At 28.6% G+C, this 21,321-nt stretch overlaps 1 protein-coding gene across 1 annotated transcript in view; it reads left to right on the top strand.

Moving 5' to 3' along the window:
• The window catches only part of LOC129915595 (guanine nucleotide-binding protein subunit gamma-e), a 38,666-nt gene extending 17,663 nt beyond the window's left edge, over positions 1-21,003 (top strand). Inside the window, exon 2 of the mRNA XM_055995213.1 lies at positions 20,858-21,003. Within this exon, the coding sequence (XP_055851188.1) occupies positions 20,887-21,003 (117 nt within the window). The 5' untranslated portion in view covers positions 20,858-20,886. The remainder of the gene's footprint in view (positions 1-20,857) is intronic.
• The last annotated feature ends 318 nt before the right edge of the window (positions 21,004-21,321 follow it).

Raw genomic sequence — 21,321 nt, 5'->3', positions numbered from 1 at the left:
AGAAAAGCATATTTTGGTTACTGCAAGTCAAGTTGTCTTCGTTAAATTTCATACAAAAGTACTAGTTTTCGACTTTTTTCAACTTAAATAGCCATTTTTCATTTTAGTAGGCAGGGCAGTGGGCGGAAATTGCTGGTGTTGATTTATCTTCTTATTTGCTATTATTCCTGAAAATTTCATTAAAAACGGTCCAGTAGTTTAGATTTTACGGAGTTTTTTCCACTCTCCCATACAAGGTTCCCCACTGTGCGACGTGACACGACACAACGCGTCCTTATTTCAAAAAAATCGATTCTGTGGTCATTATGTGGTTATAATCAGACTCAAAAGTTGTAGACATTATTATATGTAGGTAGCTATAAAATTTTTTCATCCTTATTCTTTAAGGAGCTGAGCGCAATTATCATCAAACAAAATGGTTTCTTAAAAAAGCTACACTGAGGTCAAATCTTTCCTTAAAACTTTGAAAATATTAAAGCCATTTCCCTAATGAACAGATGGGACTTTGCATATATAAATGAGAGAATAGAAATGTTATCACATCTGTTTCAAGGATTTTTCAAAGTGATTTTACTCAATAATCATAAACTCACAAGCTTTAAATGGTCCACGAAGAAGAACCATTAAAAACTGCAAATAAAATACTATATTCAACAGTAAAGCTCCTCCTCCATCGTTTCGAAAAATAAAACCTTTAACAAAGTTAAAACAAATTTATTTACTTGATAAGCATTAAAATTAACTTCAACAATATTTTCCAGTTCAACCATTTTCTATTTATTTGAAACCACTAACCGTTATGACATTTTCTTTTAAATTTTTTTTATTTTTTTTATTTCAATTTAATTTAACTAACACACAAAAAAAAATCCAGTTTTTACACTCAAGCTCAAAAGAATTAAAAACCCTTATACATTCTAGAAAATCCCTTTTGTTCATCAGGCACAATTAGCATTGAAATTTATATGAGACCAACAAAATGAAAAAAAAAAAGAAAACAGAAATCAAAGAGTCGTGTCGTTCCAGGTCCAGGAGCTGTAAGTACCCAGGACTTTGTCCTCGTCGTCTTTTTTTTATGTTTGTTTTTTTTTTTTTTTTTTGAAAATACTAGACGTCGAACTTTTTCCCAATTAATTTCTGAACAAGCAAATTTTTGTGCCACCTCTTTTGTAGTTATCCGGGAGTCATGTTGTTGTTTTGGGGCGGATGGGGGCCACCTCCAACTGGTGGGACATAAAACTTGTCGGATTTTTTTTTTTTTAAATCTCCCACAGAAAAAAAAAGGATCCAACCTCAGTTCACAAAAAGAAAGAGAACAAAATATGTTGTTGGCAAATTCTTGTCGAGGAAAAACTGTTGAAAATATTGTCGCCTTTTTTAGATGTATATTCCTAGAAAAATGGGAAACAAGAAAAGGTCCTTTATATAGAAAAGAACGACTTTTCTGTTGTATTCTGTGTTGTAAAAGAAGTCTTTTCAAGTTTATTTATTTATTTCATCTTCATGTGGTGCACATCCTTTCCTGGTATATCCTGTATCGACGAAGACAAGGTGCAAAAAATACCTTTGAAAAAAATTTAAGTGGAATAGATAGCTACTTATGAACATTTTTTTTTTTTTTTTGAAACTCACACCAATGGCCATTATTTATTGGACAGTGAGTAATAGTTACTGTTAATAGCATGTCCTCGTCCTTTATTTCAAGATGAAATGTATAGGTATCGGCAACTTCATACTTTATTGCTCGAGGATCGCAATTAAAGAAGGATTACAAGTTTTTTCGTTCTTTATAAGTACGAGAACGACAGATGACTTAAAGGGTTTTTTTATTTTGACTAATTTTTGGTTAAAATGTTTAAAATCCTTTTTTTTTTGTAAATTATTCTCTTTATATAGAAATATCCTTATGGATGATATAGGATTTATAATGATGTGAAATAAAGCGGTGTGCGGTTGTACATGGTTGCGTGGTTTCATTATAGGAATTTAATTAACCAGATAAATTAATGATTATTATGTGTGCTATGGTGATGGGATGCGGTAGCGCGTTGGGCGCCATTTTATTATATTTATTTTGGGGGGTATCTATAATCATGTGTTATCTTTCTACCAGGTACAACTATGGATGCATCAATATAACACAATGTGTATTCTGCGTAGGTGTAGTATATGAAAACAAAGAAGACCAGAACTCTCTCGAAGCCTATATCATTAATATCCTGTCAGGACTTAATTGAAAAATGTTGCATGGCAAATCGATTGAAAATGGGAGGTGATTTCTTTTTTTTTATTTGTTTGTTTGTTTTCCCAGATATACAGGACATCTACACCTGATAAAACGGAACACAAAAAAGAGGAATAAACTGGACTTTCTGAGTGCAGGATGGATTTAAGCATGAACTGAAAACTCTTTCAAATTAGGATTTAACGTTTTTTGAATCCAAGAGCTTAATCTCTTGTTTAAAGTGTAAATGTGATAAAAATTTATTCTTTTTAATTTGAGTTATTGAGATTGAAAATTCAACTAACGATGTGGCTTAAATTTTAACTTTAGTGGGAGGACGAAACTATTTAAAAGGACCACAGGAAACATTAAGGACCTGTGGTTTATTCATAATGTATGACTAAATGGAAGTTGATAAGAGAGTAGGCTTAAATTTGGCACAGTAATAGGCCTTAGGTATTTACATATTGAAGGTAAATTCATAGGGTTGCTTAAGTCATAAACCTGAAAATTAAAAAAAGAAATAAGAAATTATTATATAATTCTTTTAAGATACAAAATTAAAAATTAAAACATATTTTGACAAAAAATAACAAATTTGAAGTGTTTTTGGTGAGTAAAATAAGTTACAGAAAATCAGAAATTAGAAAGAATAAACAAAATATTCTGAAAATTAGTATCTTTAATCATACAATTTTGTGAATTAGTTCTTCTATTGCCTTTTTTAACTTTGGGGCTACCAGACCTATTTCATTCTAATTTTTTATTCGATTCGTCTGTATTTTTTTTTTTTTTATTATTTTTGACGTGATAACGTCTTATAAATCGATAAACCATGGCAGCCACCACAAAAAACGTGAAGCCATTTTCTAACGTTACACTCTCGCACTTTCGCAGTGCGGCAAAAAATTTCAATTCAAAATTAAAAATAAACTATTAGAGATACAAAACTCTTCTAAAGCTTATTTGAAAGACAATAACTTAAAGCTTAATCAAAATGAAATTTTTAAAAATTCCTTCATTTAATAGGGTAAACAGGCGTAAAACGGAAAGATGAAATTTGGGCTAAAATCTAAATGCAAAGTCGTAGAGAATTGATTTTTTTTGCTATAGATAGATGAGACTAATTTAAGAATTAACAGCATTTAAGAAAAAATTCCAAAACATTTTTAAACTAAGCTATAAAGTTTTATTTGAATGTTGTACACGTGTTGGGGCTATGACAAAATGATGATTTTGGGTAAAGGAATTTTTTTTCGACAATTCTAAAGATGCCAGGTGAAAGATGAGGAAAAAAAATTAGGGGTCTGATACGGATTTTTTTCCAACACTCGGCGTTTCGAAATTTTTGAAAAACACCTTGTTTTTAGGGGTATTTTTGGGTAATTTTTGATTTTTAGCTTTTTTTTGGAGCGTTCAAAAAATCTCAAACTTATAGGACATCTACGTTTTGGCCTTATGCATTTATGTGCAAAAACTTGAAAACGTTTAGTGAGTTTTGATCGAATAACAAAAGACCGTTTTTTAACCGATTTTCATCGTTTTTATTTTTATCTTTTTTTCTTTAATACATACAGAAATAAAGTATATGGAGTAATGATAGACAATGACTACGACTATATGTGTGCGAAGTTTAAATCATTTTCGTAAACACAATTTTGAGATAACGGTAAAATAAAATTTTAGAATTCAACAGGTTATAACTTTTGACAAAGAGTTATTAAACTTTTCTGAGCATCCTGATACAATTACCTTTCATTTGGTATATTACACACAACGGTAGACTAACTACAAGCTACACAATGTTAAATCAAGAAACTTGCGAAAAATCTCAAAACACCCCGAACGAAAAAATCCTAACTTCTCTTGTAGTCATCTTTGAAATGAGATTGATACGTCATTTGAAAGGTGAAATAATAAGCTTTCACATGGTAAATTTGTTAATAGATTGTCAAACAAAAAAATTGATTCCATAGCCTGATAACATAAAAATAAATGTTTTTTTTTTTGCTTTTTTTAATGAAATTTGATCGAGTTCAAAATATTCTAGCTCTTTTTGTAGATGTCTCAAAGACCTGATCGAGCTTTTGAGCTAAGACATTAAGCTTTCAGATGGTATAAAATTTTTTATAGGTTGTTAGGGAAAAAAATAGAATTAAGATAAAAGATAAAAATTCATGTTATTTTTGCTTTTTTTTGATGAAAATGATTTTTTTCAATAAATTATTTTTATACTTTTTGCGCATTGTAAAAATTTTAAAATAGTTTTATTCTTAAGAAGAAATACTTGGCATAATTTTTTTTTGTAAGCTTTTAAAATAAAAAAATTAATGTAATGAGAAAATAAAAAAGGTATTTTTTTTTTTAGCTTTTTCTTGTAAATTATGATTGTTTGAAATAAGTAAACGCTTCAATTGACTCATTTTAAACAAAAGCACACAACCTGTTTCATCGTCCGTAAACCGGCTTTACAGACAACCTCTTTTTTTTGTGTGGTTGTTACCTCATAACTTTGGACTAAGTGAACCAATTTTAATAATTCTGTTTGTATTGGAAAGCTGGTGGCTACAATTTCGTTCAGTTTTGGCCATAGGAACTATTAGAAAAACCATAAAACCCAGTTTTGATCCATGGAAGTTATTATTATATATTATCTATTATATTATATAATTATTATATTAATTATATATTATATAACACTAAATAATCATTTTTGTCAAAAAAAAAACAAAACCGACTTCATTTTTATCAAAAAAACAAATCCGACTTCCATGGATCAAAACTGGGTTTTATGGTCTTTCTCATAGATTCTATAACAATAACTGAACGAAATTGCTGGCAGGCGCCAGCTTTCTAATACAAAAAGAATTATCAAAATTGGTTCACTTGGTCTAAAGTTATGCAGTAACAAAGTTAAAAAAAAAAAAATGCACGACTTGTTCTTATGATTAAAGTGGCTTAGAATTTTAAAGCCTTTTATAAACTTCATAAAAGAACCATTTTACTTAAATTTTATTACTTCTTTTTTCGAAATTATAAAATAAATCTTTTAATTCTGTTTTTATTATAAAAATAGTAACAGCATTTGAAATGGTTTTTATCTCAAAATGAAGCATGTAATTTAATTTCTTATATTCTTATATAACAAAGAATTTTTGGAATTGTTTTTGATAATTGTTGGAGGCATTTAAAAAAAATATCTTTTTTTATATAAATTATTTTCGAAAATTTTTCAAAATAATAATTTGGTACCTATGCCATTTTTAAGAATTTTTTTTTCCACATATTCAAACAAAATTTTAAGTGAATTTATTTATCCATTTTGAAAAAATAGATTTTTCAAGAAATATTTTTGAAATATTTTTTAAAAATCCAAAATTGACTTTTTCGAATTTTTTATTTAATTTTTAAATTGAGGATACTCAAAAATTTTTTTTTTCACAAAAATTGTCGTTGAAATCAGTTAAGTGGCTTACAAGGAAGTCAAAAATCATGAAAACGGTCAATTAACGGTAAAAAAAAAAAAAAATAGAGCCTTATATGCCACGTATTTTTTGAAATCAAAATCGTTTGAGCCCTTTTTGAGAAAAACAATCTTTTTTCATTTTGGTCATATGGTTAATTTTAGTCACAAAAATAAAATTTAAATTTTTCCTCTAGAAATATGGTAAATTGCTTAGTATGTTCAAGCTTTTCATGTTATGTTTTTAAAATGTAAAAAAAATTGATTTAAATAAATAAAAAAACATCTACTTAAATGGTTTTAACTTTAAACAAAGCTTGCCATTATATTTATTACGCAAAAACAAATTATTATTATAGAAAAATAAAATTTTTACTGTGGGAGATTTTATTTAAAGAAATATTTTTTTATGTAAGCAATTTTTTTCAAATAGAAAAATTTAGTATTATAAAATATAATCCTTGATACTTAAAAACAAAGGTTCAAAAAAATGCATTGACTTGTTTTCAAAGAAGAGATTTTTCAAAAAAAAAAAATAAAAATTGATATTTTCTGCGTTTTTCGAAAATTTTATTTGTTTTTATTTTAAAGGTTACTAAAATGTTAACATTGGTTGAATCGTTTACGAGTTAGTTAGATTAATAATAAAGAAAGCTCCAATCGATTTCCTTATCTTGTTCCTCCTATCGCTTAAATTCGCCTAAAAACTTCTATTTTCATATAAATACTCTTCCTTGAACATCGAAAGCAGTCAATTGTTCATATTATTTCGACGAGAATTGAAACATCAAACCAATAACTGCTAATCAACAACTAATTCAAATGTCAATTGGGCTTAAAATCATTAAGTTTTAGGTAAACAGTTTTAATGAACGAAACAAAGCCATTGCATCCTCTATACATATAATAAAGAGCTATATAGAAACACTATTGAAATTAAAGCTTTTGTACCTATTTGTGTACAAATCATTTGGACATTTCACAACAAATTAACATTAAAACGAACAAACTATTTGCCTTCATTTGTATTTAACCAATTTTGTTTCTCGAAATTGCACATTCGTTTCTATATTATGAAGCTCATTAGACACTGTGTGTCCCAATTAAATTCAATAAAATTGAAATGCAAATTTTCAGAGATTAAACTCAAAAACCCCTGCAGAGAGATCGTATAACTTATTTGAAATTGAAATGACCAAAAAAGGTAAACCTATTTCGGACTTGTTATTTTTTTTTTTTATATTTTTGACCAAATTGACCTCTCTTTGGTCTCTCTTTTTGTCGTGTTCTCTTAATTTAGAAACCAATTAAAAAATGGGATGTTATTTTTAATTTTAGATGTGTTATTTTTTATTTCGTTTTCCTCATTTCTAAAAGCTTTTGGCCTAACATGCAGCCACAAAACACCAACATCATGCTAAAACCTTATTTTGTGCTATTAACTTGAATAATTAAGCCTGAAATACTTCATTATTCATTTCGAGCTTGCATGTTTTGGCGAAAACCATAATATTGAATGTTAGTGTATGTATAGATGGAACCTCTTTGAGTATAAAGGGTTGTGGTCTTTGGTGTAGAAACAAGCACTATACTGAAAATGTGGATTACTGTGTAATTTCCGGTGCAACGCGCATCATTTAATCTATTCTCTCAATTCCCACCTTCAAAGAGTAAACAAAGTTAAAATACATTATACGGGAGCGGATTCAGAAAAAAAAAAAAAATAAATAAAACACAAAAATTGGATAAGGCTACAGCTTTGCGATTTATCCAAGTGTTACAAAAAGAAGCACGTTAACTTTAGTTAAAGGTCTTTCGGTATTATTCTCTAGGGGTTTTTAGTATACTTATAGCTCATTTTCTCATTAGTACCTTGCAATGAGTAGTTTTATACTTGATAAAATAAGTACTAACTAAGGGCTAACATGTTCCTATCAATCAGTTGTTAGTAGTTTCATTTTGGGATATTATTAATACCTTTCGATTGAAAGAGTAACCAGAGGTCTCTCAGCAGTAGTCTTACTAGTTCCTGCTTATCATTAGTTCCATTATGAGTCTTAATTTATCTGCCAATTGGAAGTGTTTCTCACTGAGTAGTTCTTTAATAGGCATTACTTATAGTTGCCGATTGGAATCGTTACCAAGGGCCTCACAAGTACCTGCAGATCAGTGGTCTCAGTAAATTGATGCTTTTTTTTTTAAAGTTGAAACAACTTTGATTTAAAGATGTTTTATAACGGTAAACCACTTTAAACTAACGATGTTCTACTTTGATTTTAAAATTTTCGTCTTCAACGCAAAATCATTCCGAAAAATAGTTAAATCAACGTGGTTTTCGTTGATTTTAAGTTGTTTTTTTCCCTCAGTGTACAAAAAAATGTATGTTACATGTTAAAATAAATAATAATTTATAATTTTCGAAACCCTTATATTTTTTCTAAAGAATTAAACCATAGCTTAAGTCTTTATATTTTGTAAAAAGTATAAAAATGATTTCTTGAAATCACACATTTTTCATAAAAAAAAGCGAACAAAATTAACTTTTTTTATTTTTAGTTTTAGTAAAAAACTTTATATCATCTGAAAGCTTATTTTTTTCACCTCAATCATGGCTATACGACATCCATCAAGGCAATCAATTTTCATAAAAAAAAAATAAATAAATACAAAAAAATAAAAAGATTACAAACTTTTGTTTCTCTCATCTCGATTTGGTCCAATTTTGTATATGAAAAACTATTAATTATTGGAAAGCTTATTATTTCACCTTTTAAAATATGCTTCAGCCATATCTGTACGGCGCCTACAAAAAAAGTTACAAGTTTTTAAAGACAAGCATGTCTAAATTATAAATGAGATTAAGGTAGGTACTTCGTTTGGTGTTTTGTGGTAATTTTAAAGTGTTTCAATTTAAGATTGTGTAGTTTGTAGTGCATGTACCGTTATGCGTGATATATCAAATAAAAGGTAATATTAGCATGCTAAATAATGTAAATTAAACTTCTATTTGCTATAGGTAGGTAAAAAGTTATCACGTTACAAAAAAATTATTATCCTTTTACGTCTATCTCCGAATTACGTATACGAAAATGTTTGAAATAATACAATACAATCTAGTCCTGTCTATTCTATCTATTGTATAAATTTAATCTATCTATCTCACAAAATAAAAATGTAATTAGTAAAAAACAGTTGAAAACGGTCAAAAATGTAGTAAAAATGTAGTTTTTCCCATTATTCGGTCAAAATATAATTATAAATTTCAAATGCTTGGAAAAATTCATAAAAATAAAAAAACCTACCAAAAATACCCCTATAAAAGTAGGTGTTCTAAAAAAAAATCATACTTCGAAATTTAGGGTATTGGAAAAAAATCTATGAAATTGTTAAACAAAATGATCTCTACCAATTATATAAATTATATCGAAGGTCTTTTTGGTTTTTGAAAATCGTTCATAACTTGGTTTTGAAATTTTTGCGGAAATTTTTTCAATAAAGTTTACCGTTTAGAAAATAATTTTATTTTACCATCTCCTTTTACCCCGATTTACCCTATTTTATGATTGAATTTTTAAAAATTTAGGTTTATAACCTTTAAAATGAGTTATAGTAGATTTTTGGGTCGCTAATAGTTTATTTTAAAATTGTAATTGCAATTTATACCACACTGATAAAAATTTAAGGCGGAACGGAAGAAAATGGCGTCACTTTTTTTTTTGGATGCTGCCATGGTTCATCGATTTATAAGACATTATCACGTCAAAAAGTAACCTATGTTGATCCTTAGATAAAAATTTAAATCTTCACGAAGTTTTATTCAAAACAATGTTTATTGAAAGCCTCTTTTAGTTTTAAATCCACTCCTGAAGGCATGATATTACTCTAGAAGGTAAGTTACATGATGATGTTTACTCAAAAGCCATATTGAATGTCGTTAACTAAAACCCACCTTCTCAAACCGTTTGTTCAGAGCTCCAGCCTTTAGACTTTTGATGTGGATGTAAACACCGCCACCGACCGCCCGCCACCCACAAAAGTAATAGAGGGATGTTGGATTTCCAATTGAATAGGATTAATCAAAATATTGCCAACAATTTAATTTGATCGAGGGATGTTGTTATACTTGTTACCTTTTGGCAGAATATTGCTAATATTTATACGAGTAGTAGAGTGTATAAATACATTCGTGTTCTTTTATGTATGAGTTGGTTGAAGGTAGGAGGAAAAGTATGAGAAGATCAAATCAAATTCAATCGATAAATTCATTATAATTCAGTTATTGCCATCAAAATTTACGAGTATTGGCCCAATATATGCAACATGTCCTGATGGGCCAAATTGAATCATCCTATCTGCCGCTCGAACTCAAATCTGTCTACGAGATGTGACCTGTATACAACTCTGGCAGCTGATTTTATTTTATGCTAAAAATATTGGAGGATGGTTGTGCGTTTGGACTTGGTCATGCATAACATTTGACATATTACTTTGGTTATTTCCATCAAAATGTCTATATGTTTGTATGTTGCCTTTCCTGACATACAGGCATGGCAGGTTTTATTTAGAAACAAACACACACACACACACAGAGACTCGAAATACATAAATAAAAATAAATTCAAATTTTCCAATTCGGAATTTTGGTGCTAGGAAATATAATAAATTTATGCATTTTCAATTGAATTTATTAATTAATTTTTGGGAAATATTCAACATGTGTGCAATATGTTCTGAACCTATCTGACCTGCAAGCCTGTTGTGTAGTATTGTGTGTATGCTGAAATTTAATGATACGTGTATGTTTTTGTGATTCAAATATTTGATATTTTTGTTTTGATTTATTCGAGTGAATTTAATTATTATTTTATAAACTCATTAACATAGCTTTGTGCATTTAAATTGAAGTCGGGTAGGTATAGATTTGAGTTTAATTAAGGAACAATGAGGATGAATTTTTAGTCAAATATATTCTGTGAAGAACAAGAGTGTACTCATCTGTGAAATGTCAAACTTGAAAACAAATTCTTTTTTCTGTCTTCACGTTTATTAGTTTGGAAAAGTGTTCTTTCAAATATTTAGAACTGACAACATCTATTTAACCATATTCTTGTTCTTATGAACGACAAAGCGACAGAGTGGCATGGCGACAAGGCGACAAGTTGACAAGGCGACATGGCGACAAGTTGACAAGGCGACATGGCGACAAGATGACATGGCGACAAAGCGACATGGCGACAAGTTGACAAGGCGACATGGCGACAAGATGACATGGCGACAAAGTGACATGGCGACATGGCGACAAGGCGACATAGTGACATGGCGACATGGTGACATGGTGACAAGGCGACATGACGACAAGGCGACATGGCGACAAGGCGACATGACGACAAGGTGACAAGGCGACATCGCGACAAGGCTACAAGGCGACACACAGTGGTGCCATTCTTCGTTTCTGGCGTCAAAATTCATTTGCACGGCCATTTCTGAACAAAAAGTCATGAAATTTGGTACACTGAATGATAATAGTATGGAAAATACAAAAAGGCTGCCAACTTTCTTTTATTCAAAATGGCGGATCCAAAATGGCGAAAAGAATGAGCTTTAAAATAGAATTTTCATTTTCAAAACAGTATATAAGCTAGAAATTGGGCTAAATTCATGTCAAAAAGGTGTTAAATTTAAGATTTAGGATTCATAGATTCATATTCTTTACAAAAAAAAAAAACAAAAAATTTGAAAACAAAGTCCAAAAAGTGCCAATTTAGTAAAACACACTTTAAGACCTCTAAATACGCTATTTCATGTATTTTTTTTTTCACTTAACACGATTTTGAGATCTCTTCTATTTATGTTTCATAAGAAAATTGAAAATATTGGGGTTGTATGGTTGCCAACTATGTTTTTAAGTAAATATAAGAAAACATGAAATAATGAAAAGTTACAATGTTCAATAAAACTGAGAATTTATTTTTTCCGTAAACCAAAATATACTTTTCTAATAGATTTTAACGTTCTTAATTCAAATCCGAAGTCGAAAAAAATCTATGACGTCACGTTTTTGAGATATAAGCAGATCAAAATTAATTTTTATCTACGAAACGTGATGTCATAGATTTTTTTCCGACTTCGGATTTGAATTAAGAACGTTAAAATCTATTAGAAAAGTATATTTTGGTTTACGGAAAAAATAAATTCTCACTTTTACCAAATGTGTACCAAATTTCATGACTTTTCGTCTAGAAATGGCCGTGCAAATGAATTTTGACGCCAAAAACGAAGAATGGCACCACTGTGCGACATGGCGACAAGGCGACTCAGTTCTATGTTTATTTCTCAATTAATCATTAGCTATTAATTATTCTAAACACGGAAATTTGCTTTAGTCATCATCAGTATAATTACATTGACATTCATTTCATTTTCTATAAGTGCAATGAAAATATCCTTGTAATCCTAACATCTTGTTTTTAATCAAAAAATCATTTCCTATAAAAAAAAATTTCTTATAATTAGTAAATTACGATCATGACTTAATCGAACCGTTAGATTTGTAGCATATCCGGAAGTTTCATTTAATTTTTCAATCTGAAATGTTACCTATCATCTTTATGATCAACACGGTGGAATGTTAATGAGAAATTGAGAATCTATTTATCGAATAAACTAAAGCAAAAAATACTGAAAGAAAGATTTATTTTGATTTCAAGGATTAAATTTTTTTTTTATTAGTTCTAGAATATCGGTCATTCAAAAATAAAAAATATTGGAGTAACCGCATTTCATTAGGTTCATCGCATTTGCCATCCAAGATTTCCCAAATATCCCAGAACGGATATTGAAAACAAAAAATTCAGTACTAATATTTTTTTATATTTAATTAATTTCTCTTGTTGAAGTCTTAACTATTATGTATAAAGAATTTATTTTTTGTGCTAATTTTAAAAAATTCTAAGGTACATCTTGATTTTTTTTTTTTTTCAAAACGATAAGTTGTCCTTAACACAATGTTTTTTTTATATCGTTAGTGTAAATATGGAACCCCAGTTGGTGGTCATTTAAACGACCTGGTATACCCTTAGCGTATTTTGTGTCACTTTGGGGTTGAAGTTAAATATCCGGATTAAAAAAAAAAGGACAAAGTATAACCCTTTGATGCGTTGAGTTGAATATTAACACATTTTTTACTTTAAAAGGATTTTGTATCTATTTTAACTCTTTTAGCCCGGAACTCTCCATTTTTAAAAGTGTAACGAAAAGAGGTTACCCTTACAATCATTTTGGAAATTCCAATCGAAGGTAAACATTTTGTGGTCTTCCCGTGGTGTATCTACGTTGTTTCTATGAAAGAATATAGACAAAAATGTTGTTGTGTATGTCAATTTTGTATTATTGTCATTTGGATTGTATAGATGTGTGTCTTTGTCTATCTCTCTGTTTGAGTGATTGAGCATTTGGACCTGCCACAAAGTCCAATCTATATAAGACGATAGATATCTTGTGTACGTGATGCTTAAAGGGGAACAATTTGTGCTTAAGCTTATAGAGGTTTTTTGAAACTATAAACGTAAATTTATACAGAGAAGTCTTGAGAGAAAGATACAAGCTGTACGTGCGGTCACTGGACAAAATGTTATCTTACGTATATTTTGTTATACGAGTATGAGAATTTCTATAATGTCAAAGGGGTAAAGTACCTACATACCAACTATATACAACACATAAAGTGTGTTCGTGATGTGGAGACTTATAGCTATTGAATAGACTTTCTGTGGTGTCAGGAGATGTAGCGGTACAAAAGGTATTCGAAGAAATAAAGTATATATCTTCTATCCTATCCATTATTAGATTAATGAATTTTTTATTGAACTGCAATTTTTATTGAAATCCTTCACTGTTCATAGTGTCACTTTGGAAAAATGATTTTCTTCTTCTCCAAGATTGAATTGATGGTTTATTTTTTATTAAAAAAAAAAGGCCAATAAGAGCTCAATCTCACAATGCAATGGTTGGTTTCAATTTATGCTTAAGTAGGTACTACAAGTTTTCAAAATAAAAAATTTATCAAATGGAACAGGATTTTCAAACATTTCAGTCGTGAATCGTTAAAAATGTTTTTTTTTTTTTCTTAGATAAGTTATTTTTTAATTTTAAATTACAAAATTATTTAGATTTTGGGATTTTAAATAGGTATTTTAGTTCTAGTTTTAGTTTTATTGTACGGTTTCTTATTTTTGGAAAACAGGATATAAGAATTTTGGGTTTTCAAAATTTTGTTTTACCGGGATTTAATTTTTTATAAATTGTATTTTAGATATCGAGATTTGGAGTTTATGGAATTTTTTGTCCAGGAGATCTTAAATATTTACATTCGTTAATTTCTTGGGTTTTAAGATTTAGGTTTTGGGGCTAACATAAAAATGTCTACTTTTTGTCTCTTGGGTTTTATTTTTTTTTTTGCCTTCGCCATTTTTGGTTTTTGTTTTATAAAGCTGATTTTTTAATTTTTCGATTTTCGAAACTTCAGGTTACCGGGATTTCAGTTTTTAAGATTTTTAGTTTCAGGATTAAGAATTTTCCGTTTCTAGGATCTTGAATTTTTGAAATTTTGTGTTTTTGATTTTTTTCATGAATTTTTTGTTTTGGTTTTCGAGATTTTGTGTTTTTAGAATTCTTGCTTTCCATTTATTTATTTATAATAATGAAAATATCGATTTTCTGAGAATACTAAACTTTTGTTTCCGATTTTTCATTCTGGAGATTTTTTCGTTATTTTCAGTTTCCGAGAGGGTACAAAAATTCTATGATTTTAAAAATTTTTTTGTAACAATATATATTTTGAATTTTCTGTGTCCAAAATCAAAAGGTTTTGGGATTTAATATTTTTAATTTTTCGTTTTTGGATATGAACTTGACTGTAGATTTGAAAATTTTATTTTTTCTTAAATTTTTAACAATTTTTTTTGGGTTTCACATTTTTGGGCAATAGAGATTTGGAGTCTTTGTTAAAATTATTTTTTGAACCATTACCGTTTTCTTGATTTATCACTTTTGATTAAAAATATTAAATCGATTTCAACAAAAAAAAAATTTGTACAAAGTATCCCTAATTAGAAAAATAATTTTTTTAATTTTTGAAAATAATTTTAATTTTTTGTTTTTTTTTTTTTGAAAAATTAATATTTTCAAAAGGAGTTTATGAATTTTTTTGAAACTTCATTTTTATGTGTTGAATAATACTTTTTTAAGAACGACATACCAATTTTTTTTAATGTTTGAATTATTTTTATAAAAAAATAAAAAACCATAATTAAAAAAAAAAAATAAAAAAAATTCATAGATTTAAGGAATCTAATGACATACCTACTTCGTTAAGAGATTAAAACAATTTAAAACAAAATTTATATATATCTTTTTCCGTTTTTATAATTTTTCAGAATTCTTACCTACTTACCTACACTTAAATAAAAATAATATTTCCCCAAATACAAAAATGCTTTACATTTTACTAATACCAATTCCTGCGACCCATGTTTTGACTTTATTCATATTTTAATATTCCCCATCAAATAAAAAAAAGAACTCCCACTCAAAACCCCTCACAAAAAACGTATTAAATACATCAGACCTCATTTCCGCTAGCAAAAAAAAAAAAAAATAGAAACCCCTCATTCAAAACCCAAAAATAGAAAACCTCAACAAACGAACAACACAACACACAGTGGCAAACCATTAATCTCATTCGTTAAATCAATTTGCAAAAAAATTGAAGAAGAAAAGGAAACGGCTCAGTCAAGAAAATCACATTTTATTGACGTCAGTATCAGATCACATCTTATTAATGTCCCGACAATGACCCCTACTTTTCTGCTTTAATTTTTATCCTCTCTCCACCAATACAATAATGAATGATAAAATGTATCACAATTTTCCAAGTAATCATAATTCGATTAGTCTTGCTCTTGTGTAAAAAAAAAAAACAAAATTCGTTCGTTTTTAGTTAAGAATGCCAAAAATCTATTCAAGCTTAAAAAAAGGACATTTGTATCCTTTTTTGTTGGCAATAATGATTAGAAAATAGCACCACTTCCACATCATTAGTCAATTTAGTTGGTAATTTTTTTGAGACACACTTTGTTGGTGGAAATTTTTTAAGCGAAAACACAAACATTTAATATCCAAAGTAAGTAGTTTGAAAAATTATCGCATGAGAGTAGGAGGTGAAAGCCAATTTCTAACCCCTTTGATTGAAAGGACATCCAGATTTTTTATTTGCTGTCATAGGTTGTTTTTTTTTTCGTGTCTAGGTACTTATATATGTCTTAAAGACATATTTAAGCCAAAATTATCGCATGCAAGATGTTATTTTTCTCTCATGCGATTTTTTATAAAGTTTTAATATATCACCTTCAGGATGAAAAAATGACTCTCAAAACGTTGAAAATAGATTAGATACTATTCAAAGCACCTTTTCTCTTCTTTCATGCGAGAAAACATACGTTGCAAGTCACAACCCAAATTTCACCCTCTTTCTGTTTCTCAATGACTAAAAGAAGTCCTTTTTTCAATCCTATGTGCGTGAGTATTAGTTTATTCTCTATGCTCTTCCATCATGTCCATTCAATCTATATAGGAAATAATAAAAGAAGGCCCGGCATTCGCACTTTCTCTCGCTTGGTGTCCTATTCCAGATTAAAGCGTGGTGGTTTTTTGTTTTACCTACCTCAGATGTGTGCTGTCCCCCAAAAAATGTCCAGGATATTTTTTGTTATTGTTGTATGTATGTGCTTGTATTCGAACTAGACTACGGCATAGTTTTTTTGTGATGGTGAAGAGCAAGTCTATTTTGTTGAAGGAGAAAAAACATGTTCTATTTGTGTGAAGGGAAATATTGATCGATTAAGAGAGCGCATGCGAGTTTTTTTTTGATTTTATGGTAAATATGCAGGGTAAAGGACATAGAACACAAATTTTGAAATGGATGTTTGGGTATTTATGGGGAAAAGTGATGCCAAATTTCTAATGCTTCGAGAAGGGATTTTATAATTTTAGGTTTTCAGAAATTTGTGTTTTGGATTTTTGTTTTTAGATTTTGAGTTCTGATTTTTGTTTTGTTTAAACTATTTTCCATTTTTGGAAAACAAGCTGGGTTTTCAAAATTTTGGGTTACATTAATTTTTTGCGTTTTGAGTAACGAAATTTGGAGTTTTTGGAATTTTCAGTCCAGGATCTTACCTATATGTTTTTTTTTTATTTTTTTGGGTTTCAATTCTTTTGGGGCTACAAATGCCTAGTTTTTGTCTCATTTTAATTTTTTTGTTTGCGAGATTTTTTGATTTTAATTTTTTTTTGAATTTTCGAAACTTCGGGTTTTCGAGATTTAAGTTTTTTGAATTTTAAGTTTCAGGATTTTGAATTTTCTGTTTCAAGGATCTTGAATTTTTGGAATTTTGTGTTTTTGGGTTATTCTTTTTGGATTTGTCGTTATGGGAATAACAACTTGGTCTTGGAGATTTTGAGTTTTAAGAATTTTTGGTTTACATTATCTTAATTTTTATTATGAAATTTTACGTTTCATATGGAAATATCGAGTTTTCGGTATAAAGTTTTTATTTTGCGATTTTTCATTTTTGGAGATTTTTAGTTTTCGTAATTTTGAGTTTCTGAAAAAAATGTATGCATCTTCAGTTTTTTTTTTTATTGATTTTTTATTTCAGACATTTGAATTTTCCGTTTCCAGATTCTAAAGTTATTGGCTTGTGATTTTGAGCTTTCAAAGTTTTGAGTTACCTACCGAGATTTATTTTTTGTTTTTTTTTTCGAGATTTTCAGTTTTCGGTATTTTTTTTAGTAAAAAATTGCTTTTATTTAAATTTATGATTTACCCCTTTTGATTTTTTGTTTCAAAACTTCGATTTTTTTTCTTTCCAGTTTCTTAAATTTTTTTGGGATCTAGTATTTTTGATTTTGTTTGGAAGCTTTAAAATTTTGAGTATATCGAACTTTTGAATATTAAAGAACTTTGGTACCTATTTAATAAAATTTTGGTTTTCGAGCTTTTGAAAAAGGGTGACAATAATTACATCGCTTCATTCTATTAAAATTAATTGCAACTCGTTCTTTTTAAATTTTCAATACTTAATTAAGTGACTTGTAGTGTTTTGAACATTTAAAAAAAAAAAAAACATTAGAAAACTTTAACAAAGTTGTCACCTAGTTCCGCCAATCGATTACGTAAAAAAAGATAAACGACCTCCTCAAGTCATGCTCTAATTATTTTTCTTGTCGCACAAAGTAGTGTTTTTCTATTATAGATTGAATCTTTCTTTCTTTGTATATACACTTGTTGTGTCCATAAAATCTAATATGAGAATCATCTATGGGAAAATTATATCAAAAGTGTTAATTAAAGACACGAAAATAATTAACGCTTTGACGTTAAATGAATATTTATAAACCTACCATACCGCCCGCATGCACTTGACTCTATCTATGTAACTGAATATGACAAACATTAGACATCTTTAGATAGGAAAAAATATTATTTGAAATATTAAGACTACGATCATACTCATACTAATTGAATACTAATTAATTTACTACACGATGAGTGTTGTAGAGTTATGTGATGAGTTTATATATTTTTTTTTTTAAGTAGTTTGCTATTCAATGAGTCGTATCTATGAGTTTTGACCCGCTCGTAAGAAAAATGATTTTCTTTTTTTTTTTTATTATTAAGAGGGAAATTTAACAGGCCTAGGAAAGAATCTTGAATGAATTTATCTTTAAATAGTTCAATTTATAGGAAGAAGCACATTTCAGACAATGTGCTTCATAACCTAGAATTAATTATTCAAATTATTATCGCAATAAATTTTTCTGTTCGGAAGAAAAGAGTTTTAGATAAGAGCCTGTCTTATAATGCGTGAGAAAATATTTTCATGTGGCGCCATCTTGAGGCAAAACTCATGAACTAAAAATTTTATTTAAAAAAACAGTGGTCTGCAAATACCAAATTATTACCTCGAAATAATTTAAACAAAAAAAAAAGATCAAAATATGTTAAAAACGAAAACCCTTATACCCTGAATATGACTGAAAAATATTCATGAATTCATAATCTATGAGCATATGATGGCGAAAAAAGGTTTAAGAGCACTTAAAGGGTTTGAGAGGGACGGACGAAGGTTGTAGTTGAAAGTAATACAAAAAAAAAAAATGTATAATATAATAATGAGTTGAAAATTAGTAAAAATATCACTGGCCAACAATTTTCAACCTTTTAAAATTTTCTAGAAAGATTTATATCAAATTTTATAGATTTCGGTTAAGTAAGCCAAGTTTTTTTCTACCAGCTCTAGTTTTTGAAATATTTAACTTTTCATATTCGGTGGAATATTCATACATACTTATTTTTAAGTTTTCCTTATTTTGAGCGTTTATTAAAATTAAAAAAAAAAAAAAAAAATTATATTACCTAAAAGTAATGTATTTGGGGTCAGTTAACTTAAAAATCATATTCATTTATTTCTAGGAGCTCTATTTTTTTAAATATTTTAGCTTTCCACATTTTAGGGGTAATTTCGTACTAATTTTAAAGTAATGCTTAATTTAACTGTTTGTTAACATATTCCAGAAATTTTTTTTTATCAAACCTAATGCATTTGGGTTCACTAAGCCTAAAAATCACACTGGTTTTTAGGAGCTCTATTTTTTTTTTTTTAGATATTTTTATTTTTCACATTTTGGGGGTAATTTCATACTATTTTTTTAGATGTTATTATTACAAGCGTTTTTAAAGTTTAGCTGGAAATATTTATTTCGAATGTAATGTATTTCGGTTCAGTAAGTAAATAGTGGAGTAAAATTCGATTTATACCTACTTTGGAACTATAGCGTGGGAAACCACTCAACTTAATATTAAATCATCATGGATCTGCTTCCTCACAGTCCTAGAGAACATCCCTACAAAGTTTTAGCAAAATCTAAAATGAGACAGCAATTCCGATTGAACGCTTTCATACGGAATGACAGTAAACGGTCCTTAAAAATTGTTGTAATCGAGAGCGGTGAATTTTTTTTTAACTTTCTTATTTGATCTTTTAATAATGCACGCCTAATCGTTTTACAGATTCATTGACTTTCCCTGGATTCCGAGATTTTACCAATTTTATGCTTAATTATACTCACCTAAAAATAAAAATACAAAATATTTTTTTTTTAATAAAAAAATTTAACAAAAAAAAAAATTGTATGAATTTCTATGCCTTTTCATGTATGAATAATTTAGAAACTAGAGCTGCTAGAAAAAAAAACTAATGCTTTTTTCGTAAAATTTAGTAAGAATTGATAAACAACGGTCTGGAAAATTTTTGTGTGTTATGCAGTGATTAATTTGTCAGTAATTTAAACACCTACAAAAAAATATACGTAAAGTTCCATCAGTTCGAGGGATCACCGTTACCTACTTGAACGGTTATCATTGCTTTAAGAAGATCATTCAAAAGTCAATTTTTAAGCTGTTTTGAATTATCGATTCGGAATGTTTTTTTTTTACCAAATTTCACTCCAAAAGTTTTTAATTATCTTTTTAAGGTGTTATTTTCCAAAAATTCCTAAACTTAAAACAAAACCTTGTTTGATTTCTCTTTCTAATTTTAAATCACCCTGTTTGATAAATAAAATATCCTCACAACATCTCCATCACCCTGACACATCCTATAAAACATACAAAAAAATTTACTTCGAAATAAAAAAAAAAAAAAATTCCAACCAAATTTTCTTTCTCTCAAAATCTACCACCAACAAAAAAAAAAATTGTTCCAAAAAACCAAAACCAATACTATAATACCAACTCACCTCACATCTACAATCTATGGAAACCATAACAACATAAATACCAACCACCCCCGCATAACACTATTATCCACGTGCCTCTATGCCTAACAATCCATGTCCATAAAATTCACCGCGTTTTAAGCACACACACACAAACAAATTTTAACATAAAGCCTTAACCTCCCCCAGATCCGGATCCCAATATCCCAATCCACCATTATGAAAAACCTCCAAAAATAATATAGGCGAGAGAGATTTCTCTCTCTCAAATCTCAAATATACCAAATAGACAAACCAATACTAACATAAATATTTTCTCTCCATATTTCAACTAGGGGTGGTATGTGGATAAAGTTTAACCGCCATGGATCCCAGTGCTCTAGCAAATATGGACCGGGACGCATTAAAGAAGCAAATCGAGAATATGAAGTATCAGGCATCTATGGAGAGATGGCCACTATCTAAGAGTATTGCAGAGTAAGTAAAAAAAACAAAAACTTTAATATTTTTAAATTTATAAATAAAAAAACAAAAAATTAAATAAATTTAAGTGAAAAAGTGTTAAAAATGTGTAGGAAAAGCCTTTAAAAAAAGTGAATAACTCATCTGTTTACCCAAATCCTGTGAATTACAAAAAAAAAAAGGAAACCCCTCCCTGTCATTGATTATATGCAAAACTACGAAAAGACTTGTCAAAAAAAAAGATACCAAAATTCTTTTGTTTATTTATTTTAAGCTTTTTTTTTTTTCAGTCTGCTTCACAATTTATATAGTTTTTATGTGTAAACTTGAAGTTTTT

Source organism: Episyrphus balteatus, chromosome 3, assembly GCF_945859705.1.
Source record: "Episyrphus balteatus chromosome 3, idEpiBalt1.1, whole genome shotgun sequence".
Classification (NCBI taxonomy): Eukaryota; Metazoa; Arthropoda; class Insecta; order Diptera; family Syrphidae; genus Episyrphus; species Episyrphus balteatus.
This window is presented reverse-complemented; position numbering and strand designations above follow the sequence as displayed.